The sequence below is a fragment of the Artemia sp. Qi Xiang Cuo genome, chromosome 21, assembly GCF_049724085.1.
Source record: "Artemia sp. Qi Xiang Cuo chromosome 21, ASM4972408v1, whole genome shotgun sequence".
Taxonomy (NCBI): Eukaryota; Metazoa; Arthropoda; class Branchiopoda; order Anostraca; family Artemiidae; genus Artemia; species Artemia sp. Qi Xiang Cuo.
Window position 1 is genome coordinate 4,518,735 of NC_142814.1, and position 24,846 is coordinate 4,543,580.

The window sequence follows — 24,846 nt, forward strand, 5'->3', positions numbered from 1 at the left end:
ACCCCCCGCCCTCCACCCTCAGAAAGTTCAGAAAAACACAATAGCCTTATCTGTAGTGAAGCATTTTTCTACTCGTAAACTAATTTTTAAACTAAATAGTTACCCCCGCCCACCCCCCTCAGAAATTTCAGAAAAAAAAAATAGCCTTATCTGTAGTGAAGCATTTTTCTACTCGTAAACTAATTTTTTAAACTATATGTTTCTCACTCTCTTTGCCAGTGTGTGCGGGCAGGTGTTTGCTTATCCCATTGCCTCATGTATTTGTATGTGTCTCTCACTCTTTTTGCTTGTGTGTCTGGGCGAGTGTTTGCTTATCCCGCTATCTGTCTTTGTTGGTCTGTATGTCTGAAGTGCCTGTTTTTCACGGTTTGTGTGTCTGAATCTATGTATTTGTATGTGTCTCTCGCTCTTTTTGCTTGTTTGTCTGGGGGGGGGTGTTTGCATGTCACAGTGCCTTTCGGTTTGTATGTCTGAATCCATGTTTCTGTATGTGTCTCTCAATCCCTAAGTCTGTGTGTCTGGGTGGGTACTTGCATGTCCCTGTGTCTGTCTTTGTCGGTTTGTATATCTGAATCTATATATTTGTATTTGTTTTTTTTCTCTTATTCTCTTTGTGTGTAGGTCTGGTCGGTTGTTTGCTTGTTCCACTGCCTGTCTTTGTCGGTTTGTATGTCTAAATCTATGTATTTGTATTTGTTTCTCACTCTCTTTGTCTGTTTTTCAGGGTTGGTGTTTGCAAGTCGTAGTTTTTGTCTTTGATGGTTTGTATATCTGAAGTGCCTGTCTTTCTTGGTTTGTATGTTCGAATCTATGTGTTTTTATGTGTCTCTCACTCTTTTTGCTTCAGTGAGAAATGTATTCTCATTTTCCCCAGGGGCTGTGGGAGGTCATGATATTTACAAAGACATATTTTTTCGGTGAATTTTCCAGGGGAAATGTTACACTAGATGGATTTGACAGAATAACTACTTAAAATTCTTTTTAATCATCTTACATTATCTTTGCCAAATTTTTCATGTGGAAATGTTCCGGTTTAATTATCCGGGAGCTATTTTCCACGTGTTTTGATTTCCAGGAAATAGTTTCCACGGAAGGAGGCTTGTCTGGAGTGATTGAGAAACTGATTAGAGATTAAAGTCTTATTCAAATGAAAGAATGCTAAGGAGAGTTTTTCAGGATGAATCGTCCGCTAGGAATCAGGGGGGGGGATTATCAGTGAGGATGGGACTGTCTGGATATAATTTGACAGGGAAGGTTGCACTTTCCGTTGGATGAAATTTACACGGATGAGACATCCATGACGGAGAGGGGTAAATTTCATAAGGGGTGAGCCAGATTTACCGGCATTATTTGAAAAACGAGCAGAAATTATTCAATGTATGAAGGGTTGTCCCTTTTTAAATACCTTGTCGTTTACGCTAAAGTTTGAATGTTTGTTCGTATTTTTAACGACGGCTACTGAAACACAGGGGCCGTTTTATTAGAATAGGAAGCTTTTTTTTTAATTCTAACATCTTTTGCGTAAGGAGCCAGGTATTAAGGAAGGGACAACCCTTCATATACGGAATAAATCTGCCAAAATTAATATAAAATTTTTTTTATGAACGCTGAGCCAAATTCAAACCTGCATTAGCTGAAAAACGTTCAGAAATTTGATAAGAAAAAACAAGCTTTTTAACTGAAAGTATAGAGCAACATTAAAACTTAAAACGAACAGAAATTATTCCATTTATCAAAGGAGCTGTCCCCTCCTCAAGGCCTCACTCTTTAAGCTAAAGTTTGACTCTTAGTCACAACTCTACTTTTTAATATATTAAAAAATTTAGCGTCAAGAGCGAAGCGTTGAGGAGGGGACAGCTCCTTTTATATACGGAATAATTTCTGTTCGTTTTAAGTTTTAATGTTGCTCCTTACTTTCAGTTAAAAAAAAGTTTTTTTTTTATTTAATACCGCATACAATAATAAAACCATCGTTAAGGCTTTTCTATCAGCTAAATCGAATGCTTACTCATGATAAAAAAAACTGGTGACTAAAGGTGTTTGATAACTATAGCCCTTCTGAAGTATTAATCTAAGAGTGAATATTTGGCCAGCCTTTTTGGTCTACCCTTCCTAACACCCCATTGTTCTTCTCTTAAAAGTTATCATAAGTAATTTGTGTTGCTTACAAGACTATAATTTTCTCAAGGTGCGCCGCTCCTCAAAGCTACGCTGTAGCACCGTTTGTTTTTACAGTTCTGGTTAGGCAAAATCGTGAAAGATCCACCGTGATGCCATTATGAGGCCACGCGAGCAGGATTTCCATTTCACGGATGGGGACAGAGGAAAGATCCGAGATAGAATGGGAGAGAATGAAAATGGGAGAGAGAGAGATAGAGAAAGGGAACTCCTGAAAGAAATCAGTATAGAAAATAAAAATTGAAAGTCCTTGAAAATAAAATTGGTCTGTACTTCTTTCTAAAAATATATGCACTATGTAACTATAAACAATTTAATTGTCAAAAGACTAAGAAACATACATCAGCAAAAACACATCAGCAAATATATAATTTTGACTTTCTTCATTTAACCCCCCCCCCAACCTTCTTCATTCTGTCTATCCACTGGGGTTTAGGGGTAACAAAACCCCCTGAGAAAAATAATAACCCTTTAACTCTTTCCAATATAAACCCTTTGGAAGGGGTGGATCTTTCGAACTTGGTGACCAACTTGGTGACCTTAGATAACTACCATAATTATATGAAGGGTAGTAGTGACGATAACCAGGGGGGTAATAGCTTTGGTAATGGGTACCAATGCCTTCCATACCTTCTTCAACTGGTAATTTTACTTTAGAAGTTTTCAATCCTTCATCTTGCCGCTCAACTTGTATTTGCTTAGGAATTGTTTCTTGTGCCAAAATCGTCACCGTTCCGAGAGCCACCAAGATAACCTAGAAAAGCTATACAGGTAGATCAAAGTCGTTTAAGCATATTAGCTTTAAATTATCGAAAATAAAACTTATTTTAGTATTCCCTCTCCCACTTCAGAAGTCACATTGCTGCAATGTAATGAATCCCTTATTGAGTAGTTCACTGAGTGAGTTCCTTATTAAGCTCGTTCATTTATTCACATAATATCACGGTCGTTATAGACTAAGTACTTTGTGATACTACCAGCTATGTAGTGTTGCAGGCCAAGTATTAGGAGGTAAGTCATTGGATCTTTTCATGGAGGAAGATGGGGGGGGGGGCTTGAGCCTCAAAATGCTTTTCGTGCTTTTTTAGGTGAATATTTTTCTAATTGTCACCAGAGGTCCTTCAGAATAAAATCGATTTATCCTTAAAATCAGGTAATAGTTAAAAGTTTGCTTGGACTAGTGTCTAATAGCGATGCTAAGGTGTTGAAATATCGACTTTTAATATAGCTCTCGTAAAAATTCTAGGAGCAGGTGTGTCTCAAAATATGGACTAAAATATAAGTTTTATTGCTTGTAGTAGGGCTTTGTAATTTTTTTCAACATCACTTTAAAAAAAAAATGATTGATAGTTTGTAGTTGATTATAGTCGACGCTGCAGTGCTGCTGTAATGAAGAGAGAGGTGCTCTGCCTATTTACTCATCATGTCTTCCAGAAGTCATTACATGAAAAATAGAGAAAATGTCTATTATAGATGGATGGGAAAGGACTCAACAGATCGAAAATTCTGACTTTAAGCGCATTCTAAAAGTCAAAAGAGATTGAAGAGGAATTCCAGTACAACGAATTATCTTGAAATAATACTTAAAATTACAATTGGAAAAATTAAATAGTAATAATAATAATAATTTATTGTTACCCTCTCTACACAACAAAAATGCACTAAAGAGGAGTATAAGAAAATGAAAAGAAAAACAAAAAGGACACATATGAAAATTACGCACAAATCTCAACAACTTTTAACACTTATTCAGGATCTAAGTCCGTTTTCAAAATTTGTGTAAGGGTATATGGAGTACCTAATTAGTCCATTTACCCCTTGGACTCCAAAAAAGTATCTTCAGATAGAAATGAAAATATCCTCCAATCAGCTAACAACGGGTTCTCCTTATAATATTACTTAATTCCTATGATGTGTTGTGGGAGGTGCGGGTACTTGAGCAGCATGTCCCCAACAGTTTTATGCCTTTAGGCCGGCTGGTACCTATACGGCTCTTCCCACTCACTCCCGCTCTCTTCTTTACATTATATAACTGTTACTGAATACACCCCTCTTCCATTGTCTTCTTCCTGCTTTAGTATATCGGTCTAAAATTATAAGATTTCACAGGTAGGAACGCCAGGTACTCGATAGAAGGGAAGTCATTGGAAAATTGACAATTTCGTTGCAGCGGTCCTAGGTGACAGTTTGTCCATTTTTTGACAAATCTCGAAAACACCGTACCGTCGTAAAATGTAACTATTATGCGTCCAAATGGGGATACTAAGAAAATATTTGGAGAACCTAAAGAACAGCGATCGGATTTTATTTTTATCAGATGCAGAGAAAAATTTTCCAAAAAGGTGTAAAAAAACAACACATGCGGTGCAAAAAACGCATTATAGAGCCAGCCAAGGGTTCTCTTATCAAACTGGCCCTTTACCCTGACGAGAAGACCGTTAAGATTTTCTTAATTTTTCTTTCAAAGAATCAATTATAAGCTTCCTAGTGGATCTCATAAAAGTTCTAAATGGAAGGACTAAATACCTAAGTGAACTAAGAGATGAGATTGTGGCGGGCCCAAATTGGACTGTATCATTGGAGGGAATCTCCGCTCTGAAGACAAGAAACTCGTGTATCGGAAGTAGTGACTGAAAGACAAATTTCCTTCAGTCCGGAGCAAACAACATCAACAGCGTTCTGGAGTGCCCTAAGATTATCAGCCAAGAGAAGAACGTCATCGGCAAACTACATGTGACTTGTGTCAATATATGGCTCAATTAAGCATGATGGAATCTGTCGAATGATTACCCAAATAGAGTTATCAAATATTGCCGGACAAAGAACAGAACACAGCTTAACACCATGGCACACACGCGTACGATTACTAACAGTACATTACAAGCGTATCTGGATTGAGGACTTCTGGTACCACTGCTAAAGGTAGGTACAAACAAATGGATTAACTTCACTTCTAAAGAGAGACAAAACTGCTTGGGAGTGAAGATCGGAGTCAAAAGCCTTAGAAATATCAATGGCAGAAACGTAGAGGTTACTTTTTGCTTCTTATGCCTTTCAGGAACCGCTAGAAAAGTTGCTTGGGTCTTCTGCACGCCAAGTCTTTCCCGAAATTAGATAAAAAAAACAAACAAGTTTTTTTAACTGAAAGTAAGGAACGACGTTAAAACTGAAAACGAACAGAAATTATTCCGTATATGAAAGGGGCTATCCCCTCCTCAACGCCTCGCTCTTTAGGCTAAAGTTTTTTATTGTTAACAAAAAAAAGAGTTGTGACAAATTCAAACTTTAGCGTAACGCGCGCGGCGTGGCGGCGGGGACCGCCCCTTTCATATACGTAATAATTTCTGTTCGTTTTAAGTTTTACTGTCGTTCCTTACTTTCAGTTAAAAAAACCTATTTTTTTTATTTAATTTCTGAACGTTTTTGAATTAATTCAGGTTTTGATTTTGGCTCACCGTAGATGAATAATTAAAAAAAAATGAATATTAATTTTACTTTTATTTGGTTAAATGGCTTTCACGAAACCTGTTTAATTTTATTTACGAACGTTTTTATTAGTAATAAATATACGTAACTTACGAATTAACTTACGTAACGAACCTCTATATTCTTATATTTTTAATACGTATATTGGAGGGTTCGCCCCCTAGTCAATACCTTGCTCTTTAAGCTAAAGTTTGAATGTTGTTCCGATTCTTTAAAATGACCCCTTAATCACAAATGCCGTTAATTAGAATAAATAGCTCTTATGAAAGTACTAAATAATCTTTGGCTTAAAGAGCGAGGTATGGACTAGGGGATGAACCCAATCATATAATAATAATAATTTATTTTTGACCCACTAACAATGATAAAAAAGTGGAGTAACAAAAGAAAATAAAAAGTAAAGACATACAAAAACAAAACACATGCAAAACAATATCAATATAAAAACTACAAATACAAATCAAAACAATCGCACAAGAGGATGAAAAGGACCCAACCGCTTGCAGGCCTCATCTTTTAACTTGGAGTCCAACTTGTTATATGACGTCAATATATCAATTGCATTAAACATTCGAATATCATTATTATTAAAAAATAGGCGCAAACCTGATAGAAAAAGAATGGAATGGTCACAATACGTAGAATAGAGTTTAGCCAATGCCTTACGCGAATGTCGGCCGAGATTTGGAACAACTTTAGCATAACCTGCTTTAAGCTTATTCTTAATATCTGCAAGTGCACTAGCACGGATAGCTGTATATGCAAGTGCACTAGCTATATATAATTTCTGATCTGTATTTAAATAATGCTGGGGAATCCGGCGCCCCCTTCATAGCAATGTCCCTTCTCCCATGAAAACTTCCTTCATTATAAGATCCTCCCACACAACCCCCGACCCACTGCCCCCCCCCCCCCACTACCAGAAACAATTCCCTCTGAAAACGTCTGTATACTTCCCAATAACCAATACTATATGTTAACATTGGGTAAAGTTCATAACTTTCACCCCTCCCCCTGGGGACTTCGGGGGATTAACCCATCCTAAAAGACATAGTTATCATATTTTTGACCATGCTGAACAAAATGGCTATCTCAAAATTTTGGTCGGGTGACTTTGGGAAAAAATGAGCGTGGGAGGGGGCCTAGTTGCCCTCCATTTTTTGGTCACTTAAAAAGGGCACTAGAACTTTTAATTTACGTTCGAATGAGCCGTAACACGATATTCTAGGACCACTGGGTTGATACGATCACCCCTGGGAAAAAAAAACAACAAACAAATAAACACGCATCCGTGATCTTTCTTCTGGCAAAAAATGCAAAATTCCACATTTTTGTAGATAGGAGCTTGAAACCTCCGCAGTAGGGTTCTCTGATACGCTGAATATGATGGTGTGATTTTTATTAAGGTTCTCTAAATTTTAGGGGGTCTTTCCTACTTTTTTTGAAAATCAGCCAAATTTTCTCATGCGCTAAACTTTTGATAGGTAGGACTAATCTTGATGAAACTTATATATTTGAAATTAGCATTAAAATTTAATTCTTTTGATGTATCTATTGGTATCAAAATTCCGTTTTCTACAGTTTCGGTTCCCATTGAGCCGGGTCGCTCCTTACTTACAGTTCGTTACCACGAACTGTTTGAAACTAAATTGGTTATCGCCATGATCACACTTCGTGATAATTTCATTATAGATAAGCTTCTCAAGAAGCTTGCCAATCCTCAAACGTACAGTAATCGGTCTATTTGCATCACAGGATTTCAGGTATTTATATTTGTTAAAAATGCACGTTAGTAGACCTTCAAATAGTGCATCAGAAATATGTTATTGAGCAATACAAGCCTAAAATGAAATAGCAAGTTGTTTGAAAAATTTGAAAGCACCGAATATCATATGTTCGGGTTGCAGGCCGTCTCAATCCCCTGCTTTACTTAGTTTAAGACGGCGAATATGTGCCTGAATAGATGCAGGCGTGATGGTGATATAGTTTTTAGCATGGTCTAACTTTGCAAAATGACCCAAAAGTAAGAATCGAAATGTTTTGTCAAGAGGAGGCGGATAATGGAAAAATTACTTTCCAAAGAGCCTAAATCAATCGGATTGTTCTCAGATGAAGAAGTCGAAATATGTTATGACAAGTTACGCCACAGCAGCTGGGGGTTATTTTTAATTAATTAAAAAAAACTTTCCGAAAAACAAGTTTTTCAAAGAAAAGTAAAGGCCATTTTAAACTTAAGCTCAGCAGATACAAATGCCTTTTAAGATTCTATCTCAAAACGACCAGAAATTACTATTAAAGAATAAATGTAAAATGATGTATAATGATACTAATTTTTGAAAAATCCATCAGTTCAAGAATTTATTTCACTGTAATTTTGATATTGAAGTATAAGTGAAACATAAAACGAACAGAAATTAAATAAAAATCAATCAGAGGCAACGCTGTAGCGTTGCCCATAGTAAAGGCCATACGGCTCCTATGTTTTATTATTTATTATTTATTTTTTTTCCCCAGAGGCACTTCATATGGAAGAGGTTGTCGTAGAAACTTCAGAGGGAGATCATTCAATTAGAAATCGAGAGTTTTAGTGCCCTTTTTAATAGTCGAAAATGATTGGAGGGCAACTAACCCCCCCCCCCACGCCCATCATTCCCCCAAACACATCCAATCAAAATTTTGAGATAGCCATTTTGTTCAGCGTAGTTGATTTCCTGATAAAAAATATATTTTTGAGGAGGATACCCCCCACAACCCTCAGGGCAAGGGTTTTAAGTTATGCCCTGGGGGCATATAAGGTTTTTATACAAGGCGTTGTCGTAGAAACTTCAAAACAGGCTCATTCAATTGGAAATTAAAGAACTGTTGATTTTGTTCAACGTAGTTTATGATAGAAAATATATTTTTGAGGAGGATACCCCCCCCCCACAACCTTCAGGGCAAGGGTTTTAAGTTATGCCCTGGGGGCATATAAGGTTTTTATAGAAGGCGTTGTCGTAGAAACTGCAAAACAGGCTCATTCAATTGGAAATTAAATAGCTAGTGCCCTATTTAATAGTCGAAAGTGATTGGAGTGTAACGCGCCCCACTCCCCTCTCCCCCACGCCTATCATTTCCCCAAACACATCCAATCAAAATTTTCAGATAGCCATTTTTTCAGCGTAGTTGATTTCCGGATAGAAAATATATTTTTGAGGTGGACACTCCCCCACAACCCTCAGAGCAAGACTTTGAATTTATGCCCTGGGGGCATATAAGGTTGTTATAGAAGGCGTTGTCGTAGAAACTTCAAAACAGGCTCATTCGATTGGAAATTAAAGGGCTATTGCCCTTTTTAATAGCCCAAAATTATTGAAGGACAACTAGCCCCCCACCACGCCCATCATTCTCCCAAACACATCCAATCAAAATTTTGAGATAGCCATTTTGTTCAGCGTAGTTGATTCCCAGATAGAAAATATATTTTTGAGGAGGATACTCCCCCAAAACCCACAAGGAAAGGGTTTTAAGTTATGCCCTGGGGACATATAAGGTTTTTATAGAAAGCATTGTCGTAAAAACTTCAAAACATGCTCATTCGACTGAAAATTAAAGGGCTAGTGCCCTTTTTAATAGTCGAAAGTGATTAGAGTGAATCTAGCCCACTCCCCCCCCCCTCACGCCCATCATTTCCCCAAACACATCCAATCAAAATTTTCAGATAGCTATTTTGCTCAGCGTAGTTGATTTCCAAATAGAAAATATATTTTTGAGGAGGACACTCCCCCAAAACCCTCAGGGCAAGGGTTTTAAGTTATTTCCTGGGGCATATAAGGTTTTTATAGAAGGCGTTGTGGTAGAAACTTCAAAAAACGATCATTCGATTGGAAATTAAAGGGCTAGTGCCCTTTTTAATAGTCGAAATTGATTGGAGTGCAACTAGCCCCCCCCCACGCCCTTCCTTTCTCCAAACACACCACGTAAAATATTGAGATAGCCTTTTTGTTCAGCGTATTTGATAGTAAGGTAGAAAATTTATTTTCAAGGAGGACACTCCCCAGAGCCATCAGTGCAAGGGCTTTAAGACATATCCTTGGGGCATATAAGGTTTTATAGAATGTGTTGTCGCAGAAACTTCAAAAAAGGCTCATTCGATTGGAAATTCAAAGGGATAATGCCCTTTTTTATAGTCGAAAATGATTGGAGGGAAACTAGCCACCCCTCCCTACGCCCATTATTCCCCTAAACACATCCAATCAAAATTTTGAGATAGCCATTTTTGTTCAGCGTAGTTGATTTCCGGATCTAAAATATATTTTTGAGGAGGACACTCCCCCACAACCCTCAGGGCAAAGGTTTTAAGTTATGCCCTGGGGGCATTTAGGGTTTTATAAAAGCCGTTGTCGTAGAAACTCCAAAACAGGCTCATTCGATTGGAAATTAAAGGGCTAGTGCCCTTTTTAATGGTCGAAAGTGATTGGAGTGCAACTAGCCCCCCCCCCCACGCCCATCAGTTCCCCAAACCCCTCCAATCAAAATTCTGAGATAGCCATTTTGTTAAGCGTAGTTGATTTCCAGATAGAAAATATTTTTTTGAGGAGGACACTCCCCCAGAACCGTCAGGGCATTGGTTTTAAGATATGCCCAGGGGGCATATAAGGTTTTATAGAAAATGTTGTTGTAGAAACTTCAAAAATGGCTCATTTGATTGGAAATTAAAAGGGATAGTGCCCTTTTTAGTAGTCGAAAGTGATTGGTGGGCAACTAGCCCCCCCTCCCCCCTCCCTACGCCCATCATTCCCCTAAACACATCCAATCAAAATTTTGAGATAGCCATTTTTGTTCAGCGTAGTTGATTTCTGGATCTAAAATATATTTTTGAGGAGGACACTCCCCCACAACCCTCAGGGCAAAGGTTTTAAGCTATGCCCTGGGGGCATTTAGGGTTTTATAAAAGCCGTTGTCGTAGAAACTCCAAAACAGGCTCACTCGATTGGAAATTAAAAGGCTAGTGCCATTTTTAATAGTCGAAAGTGATTGGAGGGCAGCTAGCCCCCCCCCCCCGCCCTACGCCCATCATTTCCCAAAACACATCCAATCAAATTTTGAGATAGCCATTTTGTTCAGTTTAGCTGATTTCCAGATAGAAAATATGTTTTTGAGGAGGACACTCCTCCACAATCTTCAAGGCAAGGGTTTTAAGATATGTCCTGGGGACATATAAGGTTTTTATAGAAGGTGTTGTCGTAGAACCTTCAAAAAAGGTTCATTCGATTGTAAATTGAAAGGGAAAGTGCCCTTTTTAATAGTCAAAAGTGATTGGAGGGCAACTAGCCCCCCTCCGATGCCCCTCATTTCCTCCAACGCATCCAATCAAAATTTTGAGATAGCTATTTTGTTCAGCGTATTTGATTTCCAGATAGAAAATATATTTTTGAGATGGATACTCCCCCATAACCCTCAGGGCAAGGATTTTAAGTTATGCCCTGGGGGCATATAAAGGTTTTTAAAGAAGGTGTTGTCGTAGAAACTTCAAAAACGGCTCATTCGATTTGAAATTAAAGGGCTATTGCCCTGTTTAATAGTCCAAAATGATTGGAGGGCAACTAGCCCCCCACCAAGCCCATCATTCCCCCAAACACATCCAATCAAAATTGTGAGATAGCCATTTTTTTTTGGCGTAGTTGATTCCCAGATAGAAAATATATTTTTGAGGAGGATACTCCCCCAAAACCCTCAGGGAAAGGGTTTTAAGTTATGCCCTAGGGACATATAAGGTTTGTATAGTAGGTGTTGTTGTAAAAACTTCAAAACATGCTCATTCAACTGAAAATTAAAGGGCTAGTGCCCTTTTTAATAGTCAAAAGTGATTGGAGTGTAACTAGCCCCCCCCCCCCCCCCACGCCAATCATTTCCCCAAACACATCCAATCAAAATTTTCAGATAGCCATTTTGTTCAGCGTAGTTGATTTTTAGATAGAAAATATATTTTTGAGGAGGACACTCCCCCACATTTCTCAGGGCAAGGGTTTTAAGTTATGCCCTGGGGCATATAAGGTTTTTATAGAAGGCGTTGTCGTAGAAACTTCAATACAGGCTCATTCGATTGGAAATTAAAGGGCTAGTGCCCTTTTAATAGTCAAAAGTGATTGGAGTGCAACAAGCCCCCCCCCACGCCCATCATTCCCCCAAACACATCCAATCAAAATTCTGAGATAGCCATTTTGTTCAGAGTTGTTGATTTCCAAATAGAATAGATGTTTTTGAGGAGGACACTCCCCCAGAACCTTCAGGGCAAGGGTTTTAAGATATGGCCTGGGGGCATATAAGGTTTTATAGAAGGTGTTGTCGTAGAAACTTCAAAAAAGGTTCATTCAATTGTAAATTCAAAGGGATAGTGCCCTTTTTAATAGTCAAAAGTGTTTGGAGGGCAACTAGCCCCCCCCCCTCCCTACGCCCATTATTCCCCTGAACACATCCAATCTAAATTTTGAGATAGCCATTTTTTTTCAGCGTAGTTGATTTCCGGATCTAAAATATAATTTTGAGGAGGATACTCCCCCACAACCCTCAGGGCAAAGGTTTTAAGTTATGCCCTGGGGGCATTTAGGGTTTTATAAGAGGCGTTGTCGTATAAACTCCAAAACAGGCTCATTCGATTGGAAATTAAAAGGCTAGTGCCATTTTAATAGTCGAAAGTGATTGGAGGGCAGCTAGCCCCCCCCCCCCGCCCTACGCCCATCATTTCCCCAAACACATCCAATCAAACTGTTGAGATAGCCATTTTGTTCAATGCAGCTGATTTCCAGATAGAAAATATGTTTTTGAGGAGGACACTCCCCCAGAACCTTCAGGGCAAGGGTTTTAAGATATGCCCTGGGGACATATAAGGTTTTATAGAAGGTATTGTCTTAGGTCCTTCAAAAAAGGTTCATTCGATTGGAAATTCAAAGGGATAGTGCCCTTTTTAATAGTCAAAAGGGATTGGAGGGCAACTAGCCCCCCCCCCCCTATGCCCATGATTTCCCCAAACACATCCAATCAAACTTTTGAGATAGCAATTTTGTTCAGTGTAGCTGATTTCCAGATAGAAAATATGTTTTTGAGGAGGAAACTACTCCACAACCCTCGGCAAGAGTTTTAAAGTTATGCCCTGGGGGCATATAAGGTTTTTATAGAAGGCGTTGTCGTAGAAACTTCAAAACAGACACATTCAATTGAAAATTCAAAGAGCTAGTGTCCTTTTCATAGTCGAAAGTGATTTGAGGGCAACTAGCCCCCCCCCACGCCCATCATTCCCCCAAACACATCCAATCAAAATTTTGAGATAGCCATTTTTTCAGCGTAGTTTATTTCCAGATAGAAAATATGTTTTTGAGGAGAACAATCCCCCACAACCCTCAGGGCAAGGGTTTTAATTTATGCCCTGGGGGCATATAAAGTTTTTATAGAAGGCGGTGTCGTAGAAACTTCAAAAAAGACTCATTCGATTGGAAATTCCGAGGGCTAGTGCCCTTTTTAATAGTCTAAAGTGATTTGAGGGCAACTAACCCCCCTCTCATGCCCACCTTTTCCCCAAACACATCCAATCAAAATTTTAAGACAGCCATTTTATTAAATGTAGTTTTAAGTTCTACAAATTAGGTCTATGAGGATTATAACTGCCCCACAGCCCTCTTTACAACGATTATAATTTAAGTATTCTCTGGATCCTTCATATTATTTCTTATGGAAGGACGCTTGTACAAACCTTGAAGAGGGCTCATTTGATTGAAAATTGAAAGTTCTTGTTGACTTTTTAAGAGTCAAAAGAGATTGAAGGGCAACTAGCCCCACTCCGTCCTACACGCCCTCAATGCATCAGAAAAAAATTTTGAGATAGACATTTTGTTAAAATAGTTCAAAGTTCTGATAACAAAAACTCCGGTGTCGACACAGCCCACCAGGACCCAGGGGTAGGCGGTGTAAACTATGCCCTGGGGCATAACTTATCAAGGGGGGCTTATAACGTACGGGAGGTTGTTTTGTATGGAAAGAAAACCTTTAACATCTGTTATATTTAATCATTTACTTTGTTAAGATGAATATTTTTTATTAAGTACAAAATGACTTCGGGGCACACAATTCTATGTAGGTTAAGTCAAAAAAGTTGTGATACATCTTTGTCAGTCGTTGCCATGGACTCAACTCCCTTATTGGAGCTATTTTTTCAATACATTTATTGTTGTCAATCGCTGTCCACAAGTTATGCAAGCTGTCTATTGTTCATATATAAGGTTTTTATGAAAGAGGTAATCGTATAGACTTGGATAAAAGCCTCATTCGATTTAAATTGAAAGTTCTAGATCCGTTTTTTTAAGTCAAGAATAATCGGACAGTAAGCAACCCCCCCTCCATGCCAAAAAAACTTGAAAATTTTTGCAATCAAAAACGAACAAAAATTAATTAAAAAAACTTTCCGAAAAATAAGTTTTTCAAAGAAAAGTAAAGGCCATTTTAAACTTAACCTCAGGAGATACAAATACCTGTTAAAATCAAAACTCAAAATGACCAGAAATTACTATTAAAGAATAAATGAAACCCAAAACGAACAGAAATTAAATAAACAATCATAGCAAAAAATATACAACAAGTAATTATATAAATGAATAAATAGATCTTAAGGCGAGTAATGCTTATATTGAATATGAAAATCTAGCTTAAAACGAAATCAAATATTTTGCTATTAAACTATAAATGAAACTTAAAACGAAAAGAAATTAAATAAACAATCAATGCGAATAAATCATACAATATATATTAATATAAATGAATAAATAAATCTTAAAACGAGTGAAACTTAAATTGAATATGCGAGTCAAGTTTGAATCGAATAAAAAAAACTAAAAATAAGAATATGGGTATCGCCTCACTGTAGAAGCCTAGAACCTATTGCATCATTGGCACTTTACTGAAAACTAATTATATTACAAATGTTTTCTTTTGTACTTAATATTGAAAATAAATATTAAAATTACAATAAAATTTTGAACTGATGAGCTTTTAGCAATTAATATCATTATGCATCAAATATTCAGTTTAATATATTATTTCTTTTCAAGATTGGTCAAGACAAATATAGTTTCACTACACGCTAAATTTGGATACTGTCCCATTTTTTAACTGTAAAAACCTAAAGCCTTCTGCGTCATTGATGCTTCACTGAAAACGAATTACTCGTATATTGCAAATGTATTATTTTCAAGTTCTTAAAGCATTTAAAATTAAAATAAAAATTACAGTGAAAAAAAAACTTGAACTGATTGATCTTTCAACAATTAATATCATTATATATCTATTATTCAATTTGATTTTGTTTATACTTTCCAAGACTATTCAAGACTCATAAAGTTTTGCCATTTTTTTTAACTGTGCCATTTTTTTAACTAATCGTGTTAGTTTGGTATGAAAACATTCTATGGCTTCTAGGCATTTCTATTTGAGCGGAAAACTGCACCTCAAACTTTGTGGAACATGTATTTTCTTGCATTAAACACCAAAATATAATAAAATGTCAAGTTTCGGTGTGTTCCACCACTCGCAAGAAAGTGCCATTGATATTTTTGAATCCATATGGTTAATTTAGAGGGTGGAGGGTAGGCTAATTCTCGTAGCAGTCCCATTCGGTCGTGGTATGATTCACTATTTCAACACCTGGCATTCGGAATCTCATATAATCTACCAAGCATACAACTACCCCAAATCCGTATCAAAAAATAAATGAAACCCAAAACGAACAAAAATTACAATAAATATTAGAGTCAAGCTCAAAACGAGCATAAATTAATGTGAGTAGGGTTCAAAACCCCTATGCTTTCTAAAAGCAAGAATATAATTTGTACTTTTTTGAAAAAAAATTCAAATGAGTTTACTGAAAAAAAATGTGCATTGCCAATTTAATATACATATGCTGATATTTATTCCCTAAAATCTTAATTAATTTTTGATTTCTTAAGGTTACAAATGCGAAAGTTTTTAAAGAATTGTTTTCAGTAAAGCGCCAATGACACAGTAGGTTTTAGGCTTTTCCAGTGATACGATACGCAAATCATGGTTTATAGTTGTTTCGATTCGGTCCGAGCTTGACTTGCATTTGCGACCTAAGTTTTACTTGTTTTAAGAATCATTTACTCATATACATTATATATATTATCTGTTTTTTTTGGAATGATTGTTCATTTAATTCCTGTTCGGGTTAATTTTCATTTATGCTTTAATAGCAAAATATTTGTTTTCGATTTAAGCTAGATTTTCATATTAAATTTAAGCATTACTCGCTTTAAGATCTATTTATTCATTTATATTATTACTTGTTGCATGTTTTTTGCTATGATTGTTTATTTAATTTCTTTTCGTTTTGGGTTTCATTTGTTCTTTAATAGTAATTTCTGGTCGTTTTGAGTTTGAATTTTAACAGGTATTTGTATCTCCTGAGGTTAAGTTTAACATGGCCTTTACTTTTATTTGAAAAACTTATTTTTTGGAAAGTTTTTTTTAATTAATACAAACAAACATACAATAGTTAATAATGTACAAAAATAAATAAAACTTAAGAAGAGTGAAACGAACAAAAATCACTACAAACAAGAGTTTTGGTATCACCTCTTTCTCTCACTCTAAAAGTCTAAAACGTACTGGGTCATTGGCGCTTTACAGAAAACCAATTTTATTGCAAAAATTTTCTTTTGTACTTAATATTGAAAATAAACATTACAATTATAGTAAAGTTATGAACTGATGAGCTTTCAGTAATTAACATCATTATGAATCAAATATTCATTTGAATCTATTAGTTGTTTCTAAAGTTGTTCAAGCCGAATATAGTTTCACTACAGATAAGAGTTTGGATACTGCCCCTTAGCTTCCTTAGCTGTAAATAAAAACTAAAAGCCTACTGCATCATTGACGCATAACTTAAAACGAATTATATTATAAATAGTTTATTTTCCAGTTCTTACAGCATTGAAAATCAAAATAAAATTACAGTGAAATAAATTCTTGAACTGATGGATCTTTCGACAATTGATATCATTATACATCGAATATTCAATTTTATGTTTTTTATACTTTCCAAGACTGTTCAAGACGCATTCAGTTTTCAGTAAAGAAGTTTTCAGTAAAAAGACTTTTATAGTGAGAGAAGGAGGCGATACCCAAATTCTTGTTTGAAGTGATTTTTGTTCGTTTCAAGCTTGATTTTTATATTCAATTTAAATTTTACTCTTTTTAAGATTTATTTATTTATTTACATTAATATCTATTGTATGTTTGTTTGTATTGATTTTTCATTTAATTTCTGTTCGTTTTAAGTTTCATTTATACTTCAATAACGAAATTACAGTGAAATAAATTCTTGAACTGATGGATCTTTCAAAAACAAATATCATTATATATCATTTTTCATTTATTCTTTAATAGTAATTTCTGGCCGTTTTGAGTTTGAATTTTAAAAGGTATCTGCTGAGCTTAAGTTTAAAATGGCCTTTACTTTTCTTTGAAAAATTTATTTTTAGGAAAGCTTTTTTTAAATTAATTTTTTTTCATTTTTGCTTGCAAAAAGTTTCAAGTTTTTAAAATTTCCTTATTTAATATCAAACTTGTTAAAAAAAATCAAATTTTCATCAAATTATCAAAACTGGTATCAAAGTAACAATATCAAAGGGAAAAAGATTGTTTTTTGTCAGAACTAGAACTTTCAATTTCTAATCAAATGAGCCGTCTATGCAGTTTATACGAGCAATCCTTTCATAAGAACCATACATGCCTTTAGGGAACAACTTAGAACGCCCTGGGGGTTGTATTGACACCGAAGTTTTTCTTTTCCGACCTTGAACTATTTTTTGTAAGATAATGTTCACTTTTGCTAACATAAAATGTTCAACTTTCAATTTCCAATCAAATGAGCCCTCTCTGAAGTTTATATGAGCATCCCTTTCATAAGAACTATGTATGTCCAAGGGCGTAACTTACAACACCTGCCTCCGGGCCCTGGGGGGTTCTGTCGACACCTGAATTTTTGTAATCTGACTTTTTAACAATTTTAAACTTAATGGCTATCTAAAATTTTTTATCAGATTCATTTGGGAAAAAGGGGCTTGAGCGCTAGTAGCCCTCTATTCTCTTTTGACTCTCAAAAACTGAAGTAGAACTTTCAATGTCCAATCAAATGAGCCCTCTCTGAAGTTTTTACGAGCATCCCTTCCATAAAAAATGTTTATTCCCCCAGGGAATAGCTTACAATGCCTATCCTCAAGCCCAGGGGGGGCTGTGTCGACCCCAGAGTTTTGTTATATGGTCTTTGAACTATTCTTTAGAAATGGCTATCTCCCTTTCTTATCTGATGGGTTTGAGAAAAAAGGCATGGAGGAGGGTGGACAGGTGCCCTCCAATATCTTTTGACTCTTAAAAAGTGAACTAGAACTTTATATTTCCAATCATTTCCATCATTTCAATCAAATGAGCCATCTTTGAAGTTTAAACGAGCATCCCTTCCATAAGAACCATATTTGCCATAACAACGCCTACCCCTGGGCCTTGGGTTGGGGGTTGTGTTGAAACCAGAAGTTTTGTTATATGATCTTTGAACTATTTTTAACAGAATAGCTATCTCGAAATTTTTATCGGATCTATTTGGGAAACAAAGGGTGGTGGTCACCCTCCAATATCTTTTGACGCGTGAAAAGTCAGCTAGAACTTTCAATTTTCAATCAAATGAGCCCTCTCTGAAATTTTGTACGAGCATTCGTTCCATAAGAACCGTATATACCCCCAAGGCATAACTTATAACCCTTGCCCTGAAGACTGTGGGGAGAGTGTCCTGCTCAAAAATATAATTTCCAGAACTTTTAACTACGTTGAATAGAATAGCTATCTCAAAATGTTTATTGGATATGTTTGGCGGAACGGTGGACATGGAAGGGGTGTTAGTTGCCTTCAAATCACTTTCAACTATTAAAAAGGACACTAGCCATTTAAATTTCCAATTGAATGAGCCCTTTGGGGAAAAGGTCAGCGTGAGAGGGGGGCTAGTTGCCGTCCAATCACTTTTGACTATCAAAAAGGTCACTAGCCCTGTCAATTTCCAATCGAATGAGCCTTTTTTTTGGTTTCTATGACAAAGTTTTTATAAAATACTTATATGCCCCACGGCATAGCTTACAACCCTTGCCCTGAGGGCTGTGGGGGGAGTGTCCTCCTCAAAAACATAATTTTCAATTGGAAACCAACTACGTAGAACAAAACGGCTCGTTCAAATTTTGATTGGATTTGTTGTCGAAGGGGTGTTAATTACCTTCCAATCACTTTTGACTCTGAAAAAGGACACTAGAACTCTTGATTTCTAATTGCTGAGCCACCTTTGAAGTTTATAAGAAGAACCCTTCCGTATGAAGTGCCTCTGGGAAAACAAAATAAAAATAATGAAACATTTGAGCTATATAGCCTTTATTATAGGCAAAGCTATAGCGTTACTTCTGATACGGGCATCCCTTCCATAAGAACCATATTCATCCCTGGGGTAAAACTTACAACGCCTGTCTCCGGGCCCTGGAGGGTTTTGTCGAAACCAGAGTTTATGTTATCTTACCTTTTAACTATTTTTAACAAAATAGCTATCTTAAATTTTTTATTTGATGTATTTGGGAAAACTAGTTGCTCTCCGATCTCTTTTGACTCTTAAAAAGTGAACTAAAACTTTCACTTTCCAAAAAAGTGAGTCCTCTTTAAATTTTATACGAGCATCCCTTCCATAAGAACCATATATAGCCCCAGAGCATAACTTACAAGACCTATCCCCGGGCCTCGGGGGGTTTTGTCAACAAAGGAATTTTATTATTTTACCTTTGAACTATTATTAACAAAATCGCTATCTCAAAAAACCAACAAAGAGAAAAATCTCAGTGAAAAAAACAACAACTGGAAATCAACTAAGCTGAACAAAATGGTTATCGCACAATTTTGATTAGACGTGTTTTGATAAGTGATGGGCGTGGGGGGGCTAGTTACCCTGCAATCACTTCCGACTATTAAAAAGGGCACTAGCCCTTTGAATTTACAATCGAATGTGCCTTTTTTGAAGTTTCTACGACAACGCCTTATATTTTCTTTACGCCTTTTCACTTTCTTTAGCATTTGTCAAAGAAAAAAAAATAGATAAATTCCCAAATTCGGAAAATCCTATTTTCCGTAGGATGGTATTTTCTAAGAGGGAGGGGGTATTTTCCGCAGGGGGATTTACCACGAGGGTATTTTTCGTGGGGTATATTCTGAGGTGGGGTATTTTCCGGGCGTATTTTTTTCAACGGGGAGGGGTATTATCCTTAGGGGTGTATTTTCCTGGGGTGGGCGTCTTGGAGTTGTTCAAGAATTGTTTCATGTTTCATTATTTATTAGACTAAAAAAAGCACCACATTCTTAATGGAACCAGCTAAAAATATTACAAACTTCAGAGAAAGTGTTTTTCTTTTCGTTATTTCCATTAATTTTTTTTTTTCAGTTTCATTTCTTACTAGTAAAAGCTATGGCAGGAAATAACTATCATGAAAAAAAAACTACAAAGGCTGCAATGCATCTCAATAGCAAAATGAAATTGTAGCGTAAAGGCAGGACACATACTTCTTAAGAAGGTTTCATTTATTGTCATTTCAGTAAAGGTTTGAAAATATTTGTCGTTGCAATTATTAAAAGCCATACCAAATGAATGGTAAAGAAAATGTGATAGAAAAAAAAAGTCCGGTAGCTTCTGGGATAGGTTTTGAACGCAATACAAAAGAAAAAATTGCAAATCACAATGAAGAAAAGCATAAATAGAATAATACCACATTTATTGCCGACGGTTCTTATGCTTGCAAATAATATTTATGACAAATTGGATTGAGCCACAAAAAAAATAGAGTTTACTAACAAAAATGAAATCCTTATTTTAACAATCTACAATTACACACTATGGGTGGTCACATGCGTGACTATCCTTCTCTGGAAGAAAAGAAAAAAATATCATTCTGTGCCAGTAGTGGTCTTAAGTTCCCAAATTTCTATCAAACCTCCATCCCAATTTGGGGATGTACAATCCCAATTTCAAAGATTATCCAATTTTTCATTGAATATTAGCTTTAGATGAGTGATTTTAAAATTAATACATCTTACATATATAGATGTAGCAAAATATAAAAGCTGTTGTTGAACAAATGTTAATTGGAAACTTGTTTTTACTGTTTCGATCAATTTCTGCTGGCAAGTTACTCTTTACTTACAGTTTGTTATTACCAGCTTTTTGATCCATGGCTCTCTTAAAGCCGAGGGAGGTTACTAATCCCCCTTCGTATAAAAAAAAAATACAAGAATCATTCCCTGAAAATGGAACCATCCCAAATATTTGTTAGGTGGGGTGGGTAGGAAGTCTCAAAAATAAGAATGAGTGATTTTTTATGACTTTTTATTTTAATGACGGGGGGAGTAAGGAGCTTTTCCAAGGGACGATTTTCTAGGGTTTTTTCTGTGGGGGGATATTTTCTGTATTGGTGTTCTCCGGGTGGAGGGTTCCGCGGGGTTATTTTCCTTTTTTCCCGGGGGTATTTTCCACGGTGAAAAATTTTCCATGGGAGATTCTTTATTCATTATTTTTACCATTTTTAAGGTCAATCCTTCTATAGCATGTTTTCTGTAGGGTTTTGCTTTTCTGTTAGGGTTTTTAGATTCATTATTTTACCATTTTGAAGGTCAATCCTTCTATCACATCTTTTCTGAAGGATTTTACTCGATGGATTCCAGCATGGGTTTTGGAGGGACATTCTTGTTTCCTGGGGGCTATGTCCATAAGATTACTGGTGCGTAGTTGTAACGATAGGGGTTATTATATTTGAAAAACTAGAATTGAATGGGGAAGCAAATGATCTTTTTTCTATTGGATTTAAAGTCTATGCTTTCTTAAAGGGGATGTAAAGATTAAAGAGGAGGAAATGGTAGGCTTCTGAAATGTAATTTTGCCCCTGACTATCACAAAATTTGGCCGTGTTATATGTTTCTGGGTTCAATAGCACGCGAGGGGTTTGTTTCTGGTTCCACCCTCACTTGTGGTTGCCCAAGCATTCTATATTGAATTAAGTATGCTGTTTTAAGAGGAGGGGAAGAAGCGCATGTACAATAGCTTTAGAACCAAGACTTGATGGGTATAGAAATAGTTTAAGAGCTTTTGCGGTTAACATTTTAAACTCATGGTTATAAGTAAAACAATTCTTCAAGATTTCAGTTATTTTTCAATTTACAGCGCTTGAACGACTAACTAGACTGGATCATTTGCACTTTTTGGGGTTTCAGGTACCCTTTTTCCTTATTAAGAGAACTACTGCCCCTTTTCCGGAGTTACCATTATAATGCTGGGGAAGTAAATAGTGTATGCGGTATTGTTTAACAGCTAGTATTGTTGTACAGATACAAAATCTTGCATAATATTAGAAAAAGGTAGAAAGCATCGCCGAAATTGGATATTTAAATTTTGCAATTTTTTTTTTTATTTCTAAAAATTTCGTTTCAGTTTTTCATTTTTTGGTAAAAAGTTTGCATAACTTTTTTTTCGTTTCAATACTTCTAAGATTTTGCCAAGTTCTCATTTCACTTTTTTTTTCATTTGATTTTTTTTGAAAATTCTAAAAGTTTTCTTTTCATTTTCATTTTATTTACAAAATTTATATTTTTTTCATTTTTTCAAATATTTTACGAAATCTTAATTTCAATTTTTTTGCATTTATTTTCTTGTAAATTTTGTAAAATTTTCATTTCACTTTTTAAAGATTTAAAAAATTCATAACTCTTCCTTTAAGGAAAATACACAAAACATCATAATTTTAAATGAAATAATATATCTATTAGAGACATGCTACATTGTCATTGGCACCATCGCATCGGTGTTTTCAGTAATCTAATGTAATCTTTCAGTAATCTTTAGCTATCTAATGTAAAATTGCGAAAATGTTCGAAAATATTCCTTTTTTTCATATTGTTTTTCTATTATTAACAAAAGGCTAAGTTTTTAAATTTTGAATTAAAATGATTTTAATATTATAAAGGGGACTTTGTAAAAGAGTATTATTCTTAATCAGAAGTGTCAAGTCTATAACAACAAATGAGCAAAATTTCGTATTTTTCCTGGTAGGAATGGATAATCACAAATACACGTTTACAATTTTTTTAATTTCATGAGGGAAGAATATATTGAACCATTGATAGTGGTATGTTGGAAGATGGCTCAATTGATTAAAACTTTCAAGTTTGAGCCTCTCTTTGAATAAAAAAGATATCTTGCAACAACAAATTGCCATTTTCTCTTATTATATGCCACAATTTAAAAGCTTTGACCCCAAATTCCCTGATACTGTGGAAACGCTATTTTTAAATGGATTTTTTTTGTAATATACTATTTTGACAAAAGAGAGGAGTGATCACGTGATCAATGGAATAAAATAGACCTTGTAAAAATGGATGTGTCTTTGATGTATTATATCCCCCTCACCCCACAATGAGGAAGGCAGGAAGGTAGAACTTAGAAAAGGTCCAATAGTACAAATTTTAAAGTTCTGGTGCAATTATCCAGCACTTTCACGTCTCTTCAGGGCCCAATGTCCTATCGGACAGCCATACTTATCTACAGAGCATTAAAGTCTTTAAGAAGCCAATTTAAAGGCTTTTTAGGAAACTATTTTTGTTTGCCGAAAATTTCGGGAAGCCATTTTAGGTAAGTAGACTTTAAAGATGATTATAGTAGTGACATTATATGTACGTTTTTTTTCAGGGTCAAGGCCATATATTTATACAAAAATAGCCTATGTATTACTGGGGCGCCATACATACACATTAAAAAAAAATCACATGACACACTCAGTTGAAATTAATACAACGATTTTCAATGTACATAACTGAAGAGCCATAAGTGAGGCATAACCTCCCATATAAAATCAACCTCACACCCCAACTGGTCAGCATTGGGTAAACTCTGGATTCTGAACTCCCTTGAAAAAAAAAACTTCGTGTACTTCCTCTTGAGCCCTCTCGGTCAGCAATGTCTACATTCAGTCCCCAAACCCATTTGGTAAACAGTGTCTGCGTTCTCATGCCAGCCTCCTTTGGCAAGTACTACAAAACCTCCTTCTCTAGCCTACAAAACTTCCAATTTATTGTAACCTTTGTTCATAACCTTTATTGGTAACAATTTGTTCGCCCCATCTTCAATTGCCTTTGTTAACAATAAGGATACTCTGTTTCTTAACTACCTTTGCTGGGGTAACAATATACCCCAAGAAGGTATAGTGTGTGCATTAACAGTATGACAAGTACTTAGCCATATTGTGTCAACTTTAAAGAAGAAAAATAAAGTCAAAAGAAATTTAGCAGTGTTTTAAAACACTAATGAATTTTTAAATAAATTAAAATAGTCATGTAATGAATAAAATAAAACTGGAATAAAGTACTATGACTGACTAAATGAAAGCAAAAGTGAACGGAATGTTAACTTCGTCTTAGAAAAAGAAAAATTACCACAACAAAAAGTTTCGGCTGCCACCCCTGTCAAATCATCTTAAAACGAACTTGTCACTAACGCTTTACGTAAAACTAAATTTTTTGCATAAAAATTGCCAATGGACTCTTTCAAAGTTTATCTTATCTACTTCTCTTCTATGCATTTGAATCAAACAGAAACAATAAATATTTGACGAAAATTAGTGGCGTAATTAAAATAGTAAAATTAAATTGATTGTCCAAATATCACGCAAGTTTCACCCCTCACTCAGACTATCTGTCTTGGCTTTTTCACCAAATGGCCACGGCTTGATACCAACTTGATTTTAATTCAAAAGTCAACGGAGTCGTTTTTGGCCTTCGGCTTTGACCAAAAAATGTCTTTTTCTTTCTCCATGAAATTGACCTGGTATTTGTCGTCTTAAGGATACTCTGATAATAAACAAACACTAAATGTTCAAAATGCTCATCATTTTCCAATAAAGAGGGAATCATACTTTAAAAAATAATTATGAGAAAGTAAACATACCAATTTCATGTCTTGTTAATCCAGATAAGTTATAAGTAAATGAAATGAACGACGTTAGCTTAGTAATGTTGAAGCCTCTTACAATCTGTATTTATAGCTAAGAGAACTCATTGCATCTTATAAAGTTG

General features: G+C 35.7%; 1 protein-coding gene across 1 annotated transcript; it reads right to left on the bottom strand.

Moving 5' to 3' along the window:
- Positions 1–2,569: 2,569 nt before the first annotated feature.
- Positions 2,570–24,846, bottom strand: LOC148939173 (uncharacterized). Its single transcript, XM_089107063.1, has 2 exons — positions 24,719–24,846; positions 2,570–2,932 (listed from the first exon to the last, which is right to left on the bottom strand). The coding sequence occupies exons 1-2, from the start codon at positions 24,725–24,727 to the stop codon at positions 2,597–2,599; spliced, it is 345 nt and encodes a 114-aa protein (XP_088963189.1). The 5' UTR covers positions 24,728–24,846; the 3' UTR covers positions 2,570–2,596.